This window comes from Gossypium raimondii, chromosome 9 (assembly GCF_025698545.1).
Source record: "Gossypium raimondii isolate GPD5lz chromosome 9, ASM2569854v1, whole genome shotgun sequence".
In the NCBI taxonomy this organism is placed as follows: Eukaryota; Viridiplantae; Streptophyta; class Magnoliopsida; order Malvales; family Malvaceae; genus Gossypium; species Gossypium raimondii.
The window spans coordinates 21,674,067-21,690,574 of NC_068573.1; the positions used below are offsets into that span (position 1 = coordinate 21,674,067).

General features: G+C 32.0%; 1 protein-coding gene across 1 annotated transcript; it reads right to left on the bottom strand.

Annotated features, from left to right (window-relative positions):
- Positions 1 to 10,288: 10,288 nt before the first annotated feature.
- Positions 10,289 to 11,129, bottom strand: LOC128032573 (protein PLANT CADMIUM RESISTANCE 9-like). The gene is made up of 4 exons (XM_052621189.1): positions 11,007 to 11,129; positions 10,822 to 10,893; positions 10,499 to 10,708; positions 10,289 to 10,374 (listed from the first exon to the last, which is right to left on the bottom strand). Exons 1-4 carry the CDS (start codon positions 11,101 to 11,103, stop codon positions 10,289 to 10,291), a joined length of 465 nt encoding a protein of 154 aa, XP_052477149.1. The 5' UTR covers positions 11,104 to 11,129.
- Between the last annotated feature and the right edge of the window lie 5,379 nt (positions 11,130 to 16,508).

The following is a 16,508-nucleotide window of genomic DNA, read 5'->3' on the forward strand; positions in this document are numbered from 1 at the left end:
ATCTAGCTGGATGCGCTTTCTAGGTCTCTCTACTAGGGTTAGTGTTAATCAAAACTTTATTTAATAAAATATTTTAATATAACAAATTGAAGTATTTTTGAATATAAGTTAAAATTGAAGAAATGATTTTTAAATTTGAAGTCTAAGATATAAAATTTTAAATGCTTACATTAAACTCTTAGAAAATTTTGAAACAATTTTAAAATCAAGTTAAAATGATTTTAACCAAGTCAAAATGATTTCAACCAAGTTAAAATCATTTTAACACATCAAAATGATTTTCAAACAAGTTAGGATTACTCCAGGCAAAAAAGTATTGATAGCATTTTGGCCAAGTATAGATAATTTTGAAACTATCGATACCCTTAGAAAAATTGAGACCAAACTTGCATTTTGTTTTCAGAAATCCTAAAAATTATCGATACTATTTTTGAGGTATTAATATTTTCTAAAAATAATCGATACCTTACTTAAAAACGATACCAAAATAGCATTATGTTTCTTGCAAACCCTACATAGTATCGATCCGGTACCTTTTTTCCAAAAGTAACGATAAAATATTTTTGGTATCGATTGATAAATTCCAATGGTCACCGAATTAACATTTATTACAAAAAGATCAACACCCTTTTATTTGGTATAGATAATCACGGTTGCGGGGTAAATAAATGCTCTGGTTTTATATCCCCAATGGCCATATTCATTACCCTAACAACCTCAATAGTTGGAAATCAATTAGGGGGTATAAATACCATCTTCCAAAGGCCTATAACAAAAATAAAGCACTTTCAAGCAAAAATCTTCAATCAAACAACCTTTGAGCTTACTATTTCCATAATTCTTTTTCATACCCTTGTGAGCTTTACTTCTATTCTTTTGCTCAAGTGTATTTCATTGTATTTGAGCTTAATTTGCAAACACTTTGATCTTGTAAAGATTGTTTCTTTGTTTTCTTATTTGTATTTCATTGAGATGGTTTGTGTCTTAAAATTTAGGGGTAGAAATCTTAAAAGAGTTTTAAGGTTAAACCTTATCCTTAAAGGTTATCAAATTAGTGAATTTGAGAAAATCCTTAGTGATGGAAAACTAAGGTAGTGGAGTAGGCAATTAGGGCCAAACCGCTCTAAATCTTTGTGTTTAGTGTTTCATTTTCTATATTTTCTTTCGCCAAAATTTTTTTAAAGGTCAATTCACCCCCTCTTAGCTATTTTAGTTTGTTTTATTGAGATAACAATTGGTATCAAAGCTTGTCTCTTTTAGAAGGTTTAACAACCAAAGAGGAGATCCTGGAAGTAGCTCAACTTTTAGCAAATCAAAACCAAACAAGATGACTTCTACATCTGGTTCAGTTTTTCTTGGAGAATCACAATCTGTCTCCAAGCCTTCTTACTTCAATGGTGCAAAACTACTCTTATTAGAAGATTAGAATGATGTTGTTCATCCAAGCCAATGATATTTCTATGTGGGATGTTATAACGAATGGTCCATCTATTCCTCAAAAGCAAGAAAGAGGTAATTTAGTTCCAAAGAGTAAGAATGAATGGAATAAGGAAGATAGAAGAAACATTCAAATTAACGCAAAAGTCATGTACACTCTCTTTTGTTCACTTGGTCCAGACGAATATAGTAGAGTTTCTTCATGTTCCAATGCTAAGGAAATTTGGGACAAGTAATAAGTTACTCATGAGGGTACAAGTCAAGTTAAAAAGTCTAAGGTAGGAATTCTCACACTCAACTATGAAACATTCAAAATGAAACCTAAGGAAGACATAAAGGCTATGTTAGATTGATTTACAATTATCATCAATGGGCTCAAAACATATAGGAAGATTTATCCTAATGAAAAAGTTGTGAGAAAAATGCTTCGAAGCTTGCCAAATGCATGGGAAGCTAAAGTGACTACCATAGAAGAAGCAAAGAACTTGAAAACACTCTTTAGACGAGCTTATTAGTCTATTACTTACTCATGAGATGAGAACCAAAGAAGGGGTTGAAGAAGAAAAGATGGAGAAGAAGAAGGTTAGTATTGCCCTCAAGTCTACAATAGAATAAGGTAATACAAATGAAGATAAAATTTAAGAGATTCATGAGGTCCAATAAAGGAAAACAATTCCAAAAGAAGGAAGGACTCAAAATTGAATCAACCAAGGAGAAAGATCCCATCATTTGTTATGTATGCAAGAAATCGGGACACATCAAGTTTGATTGTTCTCAATGGAAAAAGAAGGGCTCTAGCAAAAAAAAAAACAAAAAAAAAAACAAGACCAATGTTGCTACTTGGAGTGATGAGGACTCATCCAATGAAGAAATTCAAGAAGCATCCAACTTGTGTCTTATGGCCATCGATGATTCTAAGGTAACTTCTAACTCATCTATTTCAAATTCTTATTCTTTTGATGAGTTGTAAGATGCTTATGGTGAATTGGGTTTGGAATTTGAAGTCATGAATTCAAAACATAAGAAAATTATTTCAAATTTGAAAAATGAAAATGACTTGCTTTCCAAAACCAATAATGAACTTGAAGAGAAAGTAAACAAAATGCAAGAAATTATTAATGAGCCTGAGAATAAGAATTTAGACTTGTATAATTTATTTTTTAAAGTTCATGATGATCGTGAAAAGTAACTTGAGTTGCTTAAGAGTAAAAAAGCTCACTCTGACAAAGTTTTAGAAAAAAGATAAACTTCAAAACAAAATTTTGTTAAAAATAGCTTTAATTTTTATAAACATAGGGGTCCCCAAAACTTTTACAAGAGGAAAATCATTAAAAGTATATGGGTTCGTAAAGGACTCATAACTTCTCAAGATAAGAAATTGATTTCAAAATGGATTCCTAAAGGGAATAAAATTATAGGAACTAATGTTTATGGCCCAAAAAAATTTGCGTACCAAAAATCAAACTTTAATTCTATGTATGTAGGAAAAGGAGCACGGCTTTGAGGTGGATTATTCAAGGAAAAACTTATGGTACCTTGATAGTGGATGCTCAAGACACATGACTAGTGACAAGATTCACTTTATCAATTTGAAGCCAAAAAGTAGAAGAGAAGTTACATTTGGTGACAACTCTATAAAATAAATTGAAGGTATAGGCTCTATTGGTAAAAACTCTTCAATTATTATTGAGAATCTCTTATATGTCAATGGTCTTAAATATAATCTTCTAAGTATTAGTCAATTATGTGATAAAAGTTTCAATGTCATATTTGAGTCTAAAGGTTGTAATGTTATTGACATTGCTTCTAATAAGCTTGTGCTTATAGGACATATGATATAATAAATATACGATACATTTAGATGATTTGCATAATTCTAACATATGTCTTGTTGCTAAAAATGAAAATAGTTATTTATTGTGGCATAGAAAACTAGGACATGCTAGCATGAGCATTTTGCATAAATTAGCTAAAAATGACTTAGTAAGAGGTTTGCCTAAAATTGATTTTGAACTAGATAAAGTTTGTGATGCATGTGTTAAGGGTAAGCATAAAAGAGTGCCTTTTAAAGCTATTAATGATGTATCAGCTAGCTTAGGTGGAAAACATTATGTTTTTGTGCTTGTTGGTGACTATTCTAGATTTACTTGGGTTATTTTCTTAACTACTAAAGATGAACCTTTAGAAAAATTCATCACATTTTCAAAAATGAATCAAAACGAAAAAATTTTATTCTATCACTAATGTTAGAAGTGACTATGGAACCGAATTTTAAAATCTTGATTTTGAAAACTTTTGCAACTCAAATAAAATTAGTCATAATTTTTCTACACCTAAAACCCCTCAACAAAATGGAGTTGTTGAGAGGAAAAATAAAACTTTAGAAGAAATGACAAGAACCATGCTTTGTGAAAATAATTTACCAAAATATATTTGGGCAGAAGCCACAAACACTGTTTATTATATTGTTGATAGAGTAATGATTAGGCCTATTTTTTAAAAAAACTCCATATGAACTTTTCAAAAGTAAAAAAATCTAACATTAGTTATCTTCATCGCTTTGGATGCAAATGTTTTGTTTTAAACAATGGCAAAGATAATCTTGGTAATTTTGATGCAAAAAGTGATAAATGAATTTTTCTTGGTTATTCTTTAAATTTTAAATCTTATCTAGTTTTTAATAAAAAAACTTTAGTAGTAGAAGAGTCTATACATGTTATTTTTGATGACTCTAATCTTTCTTTTAGAAAGGATTCTTGTGTTGGTGATGATATGTAGAATTTTTTAACAATGATAAAGAGGATCAATCATCAAATGACAAAATTCAAGAACAAACACAAGATACTCTAGAAGAACTTTCAATTGAGGAAAGGGAAGTCACTAATCCAAGAGAGTTCAACTATGTGAAGGATGGTATGATTTTGAGAGATCCATCCCAATGGGTAATTACTAGATCTTCTCCTAGAAATACTAGTAAGTATGTTGCATTTATCTCATGCACTGAGCCTAAAAATATTAAAGAAGTATTAAATGATGAATATTGGATATTGGCCATGAAAGAAGAGTTAAATCAATTTGAGAAAAGTAAAGTATGAACAATCGGAGGTGCATCCGGAGTAGCATCCGAAGATGTATCCGGAGTAGCATCCAGAGATGTATCTGGAGTTGCAGGCCTATAAACTTCCTCCTATTCGTCATCATCGCCTGAGTACATAGCTACCATGGCCTCCTGCGCGATCGTATCTTTGGGATTGGCACCGCCATCATCTTTTTCCATAGTCGATTGCTGCGTCGTCCTCGCCTACTATCGTGTATCCGCCACTCCATTGTCCACCAGTTGCAATGATGAGCCACCCCCATAAAATAGTGATGCGTGTGGTGCTTGGATCACTATAGGCGTGAAATCATAAGGTGCTCCAAATCCCGGGCATGTCGAAAAGGTACTGGGCATCGACATCACCATCGATTGCTGCATGGGTGCTTGCATAGGTGGTGGTAGGTATGTCAGCATCTATCCCGACATGGGGTTCGACATTGACATCTGCACAAGGGTGTAGTATGTAAGAAACATCGATAGAGCGAAATATGTACCTGGGAGAATAGAAGAACCGACCACGCGTGGAGGTGGTGCGTAGTGCGATGATACTTGTGAATAAACACAGGGTTGCTTAATTGAATTGGAATAACTACGCCGAAGTGACTCAGATATTACGTAGCCATAGGCGACACATCTTTTTTGAAGCAAATGATGACCTCGTCGTGCGATCGCGTCCCCTCCTAGTATGTTGAAGCGGTCGACGTGACCTCTTCGCCCAAATTTGCCAACTCCTCTCCTCCGGTCATAGCAGATACGACTTACCGATAGCTTTGAACCATGCTAAGTAATCATTAGTTGCCGTCGTGTCCGCTGAGAAAAATTGTTCACAAACGGGTATGGATTGCATCCTACGATCCCATACCTCGATGTGCTCTTTGTGCTGCACCGACCAGTCGGTGTTGTCCTTCCTTCGCATGTCCACCTTGTGCAGCTCCTTCAGGTCTTGCGATGGCGACAAAATTCATTGTCTTCACCCAAAATATCGCAATATCCGATTTGTTTTGTGCATTTCCACCGTTGCGTACACTACCAACGGCACATTTGCATCTTACATCTGTCGATTGTGAAACACTCCCGATGGTATGCAGGATATGATATCGATGTCGACGTACGACATCCATTCAAACTAAAAAGTAAAATTGTAAACATCGTTATTTATGAATTCTTTTACGAATCATTATGTAATTAATATAGGTTCGAAAGAATAGGTAACTAACCTCGCTTTTGAGTATTGATCTAACAACAACCTAATATCTTTTAGATACTCGGGCAGTCCCACGTAGCTCGGCCCATGGTTCCACCTATACAAATGATATGTTAGTCGAAACGTATAATAATAAAATTACTATACAAACTACATATTTGTTAATAAATGATGTTTACCTCGTTACTAACAGGAACATATATAGGTCGGTCACCTTGGGATGTAGAAACGGTAGTTGCCACCACGCCCACGATTGCAGTAGGAGCAGAAAACCACCGATTGATGCCGCACTTAGTAGTGTGGCCCAACACACTCCTGGTATAACGTGGACAATACGACAGACCCCCAACTTAGTTTCCCACAGTCATTGAAGTCCACTAGATGAAGTAGCCACCTTACGTGCACCAAATTTTAAAATTTTTCGGGCATTAAAATGCCCCCGATTAACCTCATGATGTATGCTTGGACATATTGTTATATGACCTCATCTGTTCGGTCTTTAAGGTCTTTAGGGAGCTCGTTGAAATTATCCTTCAACCAATTCATTGATATCCAACCACCTTCAAACTTTTCCGGAACCTTCCCCAACAGTGATTGGTAGACGGACACTTTACTCGAAATGATTGTAAATCCCGTGATGACTGACCCATCCACTGTTAGACCAAGTTGTAGCACTATGTCTTTGAGTGTGATTGTACACTCGTCGTATGAAAGGTGGAAAGCATGTGTTTATGGCCTCCATCTTTCTACCAACGCGCTGATTAGTTGCAAATCGAGTTTGCAGCCCCCGAACATGCGAGAAGCATGTAAGAATCCAGCCGCTTGCAAGTGGCCACGAATTTTAGGGATCGCAGGCTTTCCCATATTATGGATGAAGCCCTTCAGAACACAATCATCTGCCTATTTACACAATAAAAAAATTCTAATTATAAAAAAATTAAATTTAACATTATTGAAATTAACAAAATTTAAATTTCGGTCCTACCATTGCTAATTGGGCAGGGAAAATATACTTGTCATCGAAGCGGATTAAGGAGGCGACCATTCATGAGAAATTAATTTAAATGAAAAAAATGAGATAATTAAAAATATATATATATTTTTAAATAAAAATATCAAAAAATATTAAAAACAAGAGAGTTGAGAGACTTGAGAGGGTTTGAGAGAGTTTGAGAGAATTGAAGGAGTTGAGAGAAGGATGTGAATGAAAAAAAATGAAATTTGAGGGGTATTTATAGGGTCAAAAAGTTACCGTTGGGTATTTATTTATTTTTTACCATTGGAGGTAATGTTCAAAAAGCCGTTGGAATCTGATCGTTAACTGGAAAGTGTGCCTAGCTGGACAAGCTTTCCAGAAAGCTCATTCATTTAGACGCGCTTTCCAGTTAAATCGACCTATATCCCTAATTAATTTTAAAATCGGCCTAAAACCCTAAATAAAAATAAAAATTGACCTATATGCTTTATTTTGCCTTAAAAAACTAAAAAAATTAAATTAAAAAATATAAATGCACCACTAATCACAATTTTAATGTTTTAATGTTTTAATGTTTGTTTACTTTATTATATTATATATGATGGTGATGGTGATGGTGATGGTGATGGTGATAATGATTGAGTTGGGAAGAAGAATGAAAATTAAAAGGAAATAAAAAATTGGAAAGGTTAAATAATTAATTAATGAAAAGATTTTTTAATTCATAAAAATTAAAAGGAAATTAAATAAGAATTTAAATTAAATATTTTTAATACAAGTGGTATTATGATTGATTTTTAATGCACGTGGCACAATGTGATTGGTTGAAATTAAAATTTTAATGATGTTAATCGGTACCTAAAAATCTAAATTGGCGTACATTTTCAAATTTAAGTATCAATTAGGTAAAAAAAAACTTAAGTACAAGTAGCCAAGTTTGGGAACTTCCATATATATTAAACCATTTAAAATTGAAAAAACATATTTGCTAAATAGAAATAAAAGTTTATTTTCAATAATGAAAACATAAAAAATGTTTGGTACCTATTTTTCTATAATAGGAATATGATTATTAAAATTAAAAAAATTATATTTATATGAATTCGAACTAGAATATTAGATTTAATATTTGAAAACGTTTAATAAAGAATGTCATTGCGCTTAAGATTAGTTCATTTTAAAATTCATTAATTCAAAATGCTACGAATTGTAATTACTTTATGTGGATAAGCAATTGATTTAGGTAACCTTTGGGAACTAAAATTTGAATTTGGATTTCAAAATTTTAGCTTTTTGTTTGGGAATTAAAATATTTAATATTTAAAATTTTGAATATTCAAAATTTATTGTTTGTATAATTCAAATTCATATTTTGATTTCAACTAATTCTAAGCTTAATATATGTATTAAATTTGATTATGTAGGAGGATATTGAACATTGTTGTTTGAACCGAACTGGACCAGTCGGTCGGGCTGGGAACCAGTCTAGAGAAAGGCATTAGATCGGTTTATCCACGAACTGGTGTGAATCGTTGATTGGGCGGTTGAATCGTTTGAAACAATTTTTTTATATTTTTTAAATATTTTTATTTCATAAATTTTAATGATTTATTTAATAGATTTAGATGGACCGATCGAACCGATTGTACCAATCAAATTGATCGAACATGTTGGACTAGTAAACTAGTGGCCTAATTATGAAAATTATAAATTAAAATTTAGGGGTTTATAAATTAAAATTGTGGAAATTATATTAGATTCATGAAGCTTCGTCGCTATTTTCATAAAGAAATAGGATTAACCGGTAAGATTGATTGGATCAGGAATTGGTTGGGATACAAGTCCGAAATAAGGGGTCAAATTGGTTGAACCCATTAGACTCACCGAACCAACGACCAAACCAGTTGAAGTGATTTTATCTATTTTAAATTTTTTATTTTTAATAATTTATTCAACCGAACCAATTAAATCGATCGAATTAGTTGAATCGAGAACTGATGATGTGACCAATTTGCCTATCTATCCAATTCTAAAAACCTTGAACTTCGTTGATAATATACTATAAGTAAAATTAATTATTTATTGTTTGAATTTTTAAAGGATTGTGAAAGAAAAGAAAACAAAAAGTTCTAATGCTTTTAAATAAATCTTGAATATTAAAAATTGTAAGTTTTAAAATAAATTTTAAAAAAAAATTTAACTTTTATGAAATTGGACTTGAATTTGTACATATTTAAATCCAACTTTTATTTGTTTTGTAACTAAAGAATTTGAATTTTAAATCCAAAACCAAATTTTAATCCAAATCATGTGAAATTTGAAAAGAAAACTGAGCCCATTCCAAAATTCTCACAAATTTTAAAATATCTCTAATATATTTATCCAAACACACTTAACACTCTTAATATTAAAACATTTGTTTTTTTTCATTTTCAATTTTACAAAGCATTTTAGTTGAAAATAACGAAAACTCTAGTTTATTGTTTTAAATTTTTACATATTTTTATTACAAAAATCATTTTAAAATTTTCAACCAAAAACACTTTCTCGAATATTTTCCATCATCCAATAAAGCTAAAATAGAAATAGAATGAAAATAAATTATATTAGGATCATCCTAAAATATATGGTTTTAGATACCAATAAAATAGTGCCACATCATCAAATTTTAAAGATAACAATGTATTATTATATACTCATTTATATCTAATATCTTCTCTAACTTAATTTAAATTTAATTAAATTACTTAAAATAATTAATTTTATAAATTATAAACAAATCTTTTCTTCATTGCAAATTTTAATCATTTTGTTTTTTATAAGTTAATATTTTTATTTTTATACAACCAATTTTTAAAAATTAGTAATTTTTGTATAATTTTTCCATGTCATTGACACACAATTTAGTAATTATTTTACTATGAACCTCGAACCCTTAATCTTAAACCTTAAACCTCGAACCTTGAGGTTCAGGGTTTGGGTTCGAGATTTAAGGACTAAGGTTCGAGTTCGGGTTTTGAGTTTAAGGTTCAAGTTTAGGGTTCAAGGGTTCGAGAAGAGTTTGGGGTTCAAGGTTTGAGTTTAAGATTTTAGGATTTGGGGTTACGAGTTTAGGGTTTAGGGTTTAAGGGTTGGATGTTACGGGTTCGATGTTTGAGTTTAAGGTTTTGGGTTCTAGGTTTTGTGTTCAAGGTTCGTGATCCTAGATTTAAGGTTTAGGATAAAAAATTGCCAAAATTATGTGTAATCACATGGAAAGGATTGTTGAAATATTATTAAATAATTAACAAGGAACAATAAATAATATGGTGGGAAGGGTCCATTAAATAATTTATTTACGGATGAATGTATAATAATAATTTTATGTGTTTAAAACTTAATAATGTGACAAAATCCAACGGTATATCGGCGTAGAAATAATTACTTATACAACTGAGAAAGAAATGAAGAAAAGAAAGTAACTATCAAATCAATTTCAAAATACAAACACACCGAGCAGGCTTCCCATGGTAGATACATAACAATCATAATGTCCCCCATCACTGGAGGAAAACTAGTGAAGAACAAATAGTAATTAAGGAGCCACGTGGTTCATCCCCGCTTCAACTACAGGCGCTACTTTCTCGTTTTGGATCATTCTTGCTACATTGGCTGCCCAACCTTTTTCAGTAAAAAAAAAAAGTAAACCCCATTAATTAATGGATGGAAAGAAACAAAATATTGGAGTTTTGAATATCTCAAAAGCAGGTCCAAACAATACTTTTTTTGTAAAAAGAAATTATACCAATAGTGGGGTCTAAACCACGGTTTATAAGCTCTCTATGCTCTTGACAAAGAGCACATTGGATGCAACAGCAGTGAACAAGGCAATCACCGCATGGTTGTTCCTTCAGTGAAAATTGTTCCCTTAGTTTTTTTCGATACGGATACGAGTAACAAAATGCAAAACCAAAGCTGCCTAGTATGTAGTAAGTTCGGGCTGCGTCAGCAGGAGCTGCAAATCCACCAACAAAATAGTAGATAGAAAATTAAACATCAATACATTCGTATTTAAGCATGTTGAGGAGATATTAATTGGTAAATGGTAAGGTACGTAAGATTGCTTACATGTTTTTCCTTTATCTATAATCTCCACGTTTCGGCCAAAGGTGATAAAAGGACAGCACCATGTCATGAAACCTTCATAAAAAAAACAACATTTATAAGTGGGTTATTTAATAATATAAATCATTGTTTTAATGTGAAAATCATACTAAAAAGCAACCAATGAAGTTAAGCTAATGGTCTCTTACAGTTACTAGAATCATCAAAACAATCAAAGAGACCAGTAGTCCATTGCCCTGAATTTGGGGTTGTGATCGACTGCCTATTCGCTGCTGGTGATGCCATATTCTTGCAGTCTTTTGTTTTTTGCTTTGAGCTCACCAAAAGACAAGTTGAGAGGATATACTATGATGTTCTCCTGTTATATACAAGTGAAATTCTTGTCGTTTTATTCTTATTATACTTGCATAATCGTAGGTTGTCTTTCAGACTTTGACTTTTCTCAGCTGGTTTATGTTTTTGTTTTTAAAGTTGGTAATGAAGGCAATGATTAGTTGTTATGGCGGTGCATAACACGAACTGCGCACTATTCATTAAAGAAAACGATTTAAGTAATCATATACATAAACAATTAAATCCAGCTGACTATTTCAGAATACAGCCTGATTCAACGCAATTCCATTTATATTATAAATTTATCCATCAACTTTTGATGCAATGTGTTGGGACTTTGGGTTAGATAGTTACAACACAAAACAAGCAGTGTTACAAAGAAGTGATATATGCGTTCTCGATTAGAAGTATCACTGTGTGTTGCTGGGAGATATAATCTATTATCTTTCAACCTAATAATAAGTGATCGAAGTTTTAACATATTCAGATTTAACAAATTTTCTTTTTGCATTTAAACATTTAAATATATTCTAGTTAATTTCTATTTATATGATACGGTTTCTAGATGTGATATCGTAAGTAGGCTCCATGCATGTCAACACGTACCTTACTTTAGGATCAACACATGTTTTCTAAGTGTAGGTTCACCTGCATGGTGGTGTGAACCCACCCCGTGCGAGCTCATGAAAGAATGTGAACTCATCACGTGCGAATCCATGTAAGGATGTGAACTATGTAGGTTACTGATCGGTCCTGGTCGGGTAACCGGGTAAAGATTTGGTAATAGCGAACACCATAACAAGTTGTCCCCCACCTAGTTTAAAGAAGAGTTATAAAGTTACTCTTTTGAGAACTTCGCTACACGAAGTGTGGGGTTTCTGATACGCTTTTTGCTCAAATTGATATACACCCTTCACCACATGTTAAGCAGAGGTACTGTAAGGCCCCGAAAATAGGTTTAGTAGTTTCAGGTAAGTTTACCAGCTTCCGAGTGAAAATTAGGAATTAATCGGGTTAATTAGTGATTTATAGTATTAATTAGTTAGCTTAATTTCATCTAAAATTCGTTAAATAATATTTCGAAAAATAAAAATATTTTTAGGAAAATTAATTTTATAGATTTAAATAATTTTTGGGTAAAAATAAATAGTTTGGGTTAAATTGAAATTTAAAAATAATTTAAAATAAGGGTTTAATTGAGAGAATTTAAAATATTAACTAAATATGACCATTTTGCAAAACAAGGGAAATATAAGAGTGGTTTTATAGCAAATTATCCTTATTTTCGGGATTTTGGAGGGAAATGAATATTTTGTAAAACAAGGGAAATGTGGGAGTAGCCTGATGGCAATTTCCCCAATTTTTGAAAATCAGGTGGGGATTTTCAGTTTTAAAAACTTTGCAACTATCTCACTTTTCACTCATTTTTCACTGGAATTAAAAGTTTTTTCTCTCGTTTTTTTTTGCTTGTTTTCATAAACCAAATATCAGAGAATAGATCTAAACCTTTTCTCTCACAAAATTCTCTCTAAAATCTCTCGAAATAATTTTCAATGTTGGGCAAAAAGTCAACCGAATTTCTTCAAGCATTTTGATTCAAACTTCCAAATCAATGATTTGAGTTCAATTGAAGGTAACTCTCATCTCTAAACTTGTTTTTAAGTTGATTTCAATAATTATTTGTTAATTAAAGGGATTATAATGGATTTTCAACTTTAATTTCTTCTTTCTTGAACTTGAGGATCAACAATGGTGGATCTTTAATTTTGAGTTGGAATCCAAATATTAATGGATGTCTAAGCTCAAAATAGATTTAATAACAGGTTTTTAAATCTTAAACCAAAAGATCAAACACGTTTTATGGATCAATTTTAAGAAATTCGAATTTGATCAAGAACATGGATGATTTCTTCGAAAAATTATGAAACAGATTAAATGATGAAATTAATACTTAGAATACATGTTATTGGACTAGGAATAAAGATTAAAAGTGGTTTGAGGTGCTAAAAAGGGAGTTTAGTTGAGGAATTCCACATTTCAGCTTAGTTTTGCAACATCGGTAAGGTAGTTTAGAGCAATGGTTTAGATTCGTATATTTTATCAAATTTCATGTTTCTTGTTGCTATTGTTAGTTTGTAATGCATATTTTGTCTCTATTAAAGCTCTACATCAAGAGGAGGAACGTGCAAATCAAAATTGAAGCTCAAACTTGCTTGTTTGAACACTTTTTCTTGCTTAAAAAACTAAGTGTGGGGGTGAGTGATATTAAGGGCAATTTGGTAAATTAGTCTGATTATATGTTAAATTAAAGGTTTAATTGGTGTTATTAATGACTTAATTGCATATTGGACGGTTGGATTTGCAAAAATAAGTTTTATTTTATAAAAGAGCAAAATGACAATTGGTTTGGTAAGTTGTGTATTATGCTTTTAGCATGATTAAATTATATGGAAGAAATTGATATTTGGAGCATGAATTGCTGATTTATTGAACATTTGATAAAGGTGTTCTAATTGGTATATGAAATTAGGAAAATGATATTTGTTATGCTTAATTTTATTGATGTTAAAATTGCTTAGCAACATGCTTTTACTGGCATTTTAACACCCTAAATTAAGCGATTAAACAATAGATTTATGCCTTGTATGTATGATTATATTGGCAACATTGCATGGTGGATCCATTAGATATAGTTGGCATGCCATAGGATTTGTGAGTACTCACCATTATTTGTGATATTATGAGCATATGGCTCTTGGTGGACTGATTTGTTTGGAGTAGATAAGGGAGTATTGAGCTTGAGTCTCCACTCATCGGGTTATTTGAGGTGCTATAAGGGAGGGTGTGGCTTCAGCCCGCTCAATTTAGAGGACTGTATTTGATTTCTGGGAGTTCAGAGATCCGTTTATCTAATGTATGATCACACGTTTACTTATTGCCATGGATGTATTATGCCAATATAATTGATTAATGTGACAATATAATTGAATGATTATGTGTTAAAAGATGATTTTTCATTCCATGGAAAAATTGATTCTTAATTCTTGAAATAGAATGTGATGTTATGGTGAAATGTTTACATGTTGTGACTGAAAATTTAACGTTTAAATTGCTTTGATTTATATATGATTGGGTGCAAATTACTTGATTTTTTAGTATCATTCACAGAGATTTTTAAGCTCACACCCTGATATTTCGTGCAGAGAATTTCTAATTGTAAAGAGTCGAGAAGCGAGTGCAAGGGCGATCTAAGAATAAGGCTTGGTAGTGGTTTAAGAAATTTATTTTAAAGACCATATGGGGGCATTGTGATGCTTTTGGCACTAGTGTTATTTTACTTGTAATGGACATTGGACATTAAATTTTGGACTTTAATTTTGGTAATTTTATAATTGCTTTAATACATAATTTTATGTCTAATTGATGTTTGATTTATGGGATGTTAATGAGTGTTCGTATGGTGGTTGATAAAACGGTGTATGAAGCATGTATTTTATAGTAATAATGTTTAATTGAAGCTTACCATGGAGTGTATTGCGTGCGACTAAGGTATGTACCTTATGTAAATTAATTGGTGTTTTTAAATGTGTAATTGGGTGTTAAATTTTGATTAATTTTTACATATCTGTTGTAAACAAATTAAATTAGAGATGTGTGGATGTTTATGGTAATTAATTGTAGCTATTTCAAGTTTAATTGGTAAGAAAATATGAAACATTGGGTAATTAAAATGAATTTTTTGAAAAAATAGGTGCAGTGGTTTGCACACAGGCGTGTGTCTTTTCATACGGGCATGTGGGTTTTTGGGGGATTGATTTTTTATTTTTGTAATCTAGTATTCTAATTTGCTTAATTTATAATTTAGTCTTAAAACTTGATTAGATTAATTGAAGCCTTTCTTGATAGGGAAACTTGGTAATATTTTAGGATTAGACTTGTAACTATTAATATTTGGTAGAAAAACTCTTAATTTTAAATTTGGAAGATGTACTAAAAGTTTGTAAAAGTTACAATTTAGTCCCTAATAATAAAACTTGAATTAAACATAGTAAATGAACTCGAATTAAGCTAAAATTTTTAAGGCTTGCATAATTTGACTAAAAGAAGGTCGATAAATATTTAGAAATAAAATCAGGATATTTTAATCTTAGGAGGTAAAATGACCAAAATACCCTTAGGTTTAAGTACTTAGAAAAACTTTAAAAATGGTTCACAAATTGCTTCCGCATTAATAAATGATAGTTAATTAGTCATAAATGTGGTGTTAATTAGTCATAAATGTGCGTCGGGTGGTTGTTAGCTAGAGAGCCACTTCGGTGGTTAATGTAACGCTTCAAATTCGGTCCGATCCATCCCAATTGGGTTTGAGGTGTCACAGGTACAACTATATTAGGCTGATTGTGCCTTCATTTTTAGACACACGAATCGTCAGGGTTTAAAAATCTTTAAGTGGACGTGACTTTAACCCTAAATACAAAACTGTTTGGATTTGAATTTTTTGAGGAGGAGTTATTGTTGAGAAAGATAATCGTGTTTCAGAGGAAAATTTCTTCAAACTTCCAAATTATCGTTGTAGTTATTCTGGATTTAGTTGGGTATGATGGTTAGGTCAAAAAGAGGTTGTCGTAGTAGTCAGGGTAACCATGGTGGTTCAGGAAGTGAACCTCCATAGGGCTATGAAGTAAATGCTCTCTTAGAGGCAAAAGCGTGCACTTGCACCACTATATTAAGAAATGAGTAGTCATTTGGCTACTTAAGGGATTAAACTACCCAACTTCGCCTATGACTTCTCCATTGTTGAAGGGTCGAGGTGATTGAGTGACACCATCGATGGAAGTTTTCTACTTCCCTTACACATACTAGAAGCAGGTTTTCATCTTCCACTCTACCCCTTCATTTGCCATCTTCTTGAAGAGTATGGAATAGCTCTAGGGCAGTTATCTGGCTTCTCGTGGTATATCACAGTGACTTATTTCATTGAATGTGGTCGACGAGAAAAGGCTCCTTTGATCTTTATTTTTCAGAATTTATACCAACTCAAGGCCTGTAATTGTGGAGGTTCTCTGGTATGTTCTATTTTACCCATCGCAAAGGATTGGAATCGATTGTTTCCAATTATTCTTCGAACCTTTGATTGAATCTTTGTAAATTTATACGGGTAAAAAATAAATTTGGAGCTAGTTTTGATTTTCCTATTGAGTGGTCCATACCCAATAAGAGTGTGTGTCTACGAGGATAAGAAATTATACTGGAAGCGGGGTGGACTCAATTTTATAGGCTTCGTCAAGGTCGTGTATTGAAGCTGAAGGAGGTGTTAACTGTGAGAAATGTGTTTTGCCACTGCCTCCTAGATCTAG

Bases quoted from the DNA above. Each gene is read 5' to 3' on its own strand.
- LOC128032573 (XM_052621189.1), bottom strand. From the start codon at position 11,103: ATGGCATCACCAGCAGCGAATAGGCAGTCGATCACAACCCCAAATTCA. The intron at 10,894-11,006 runs GTAAGAGACCAT...TTTTTTATGAAG, and splicing joins TTTTGATGATTCTAGTAACT to GTTTCATGACATGGTGCTGT. The intron at 10,709-10,821 runs GTAAGCAATCTT...GTGGATTTGCAG, and splicing joins TATAGATAAAGGAAAAACAT to CTCCTGCTGACGCAGCCCGA.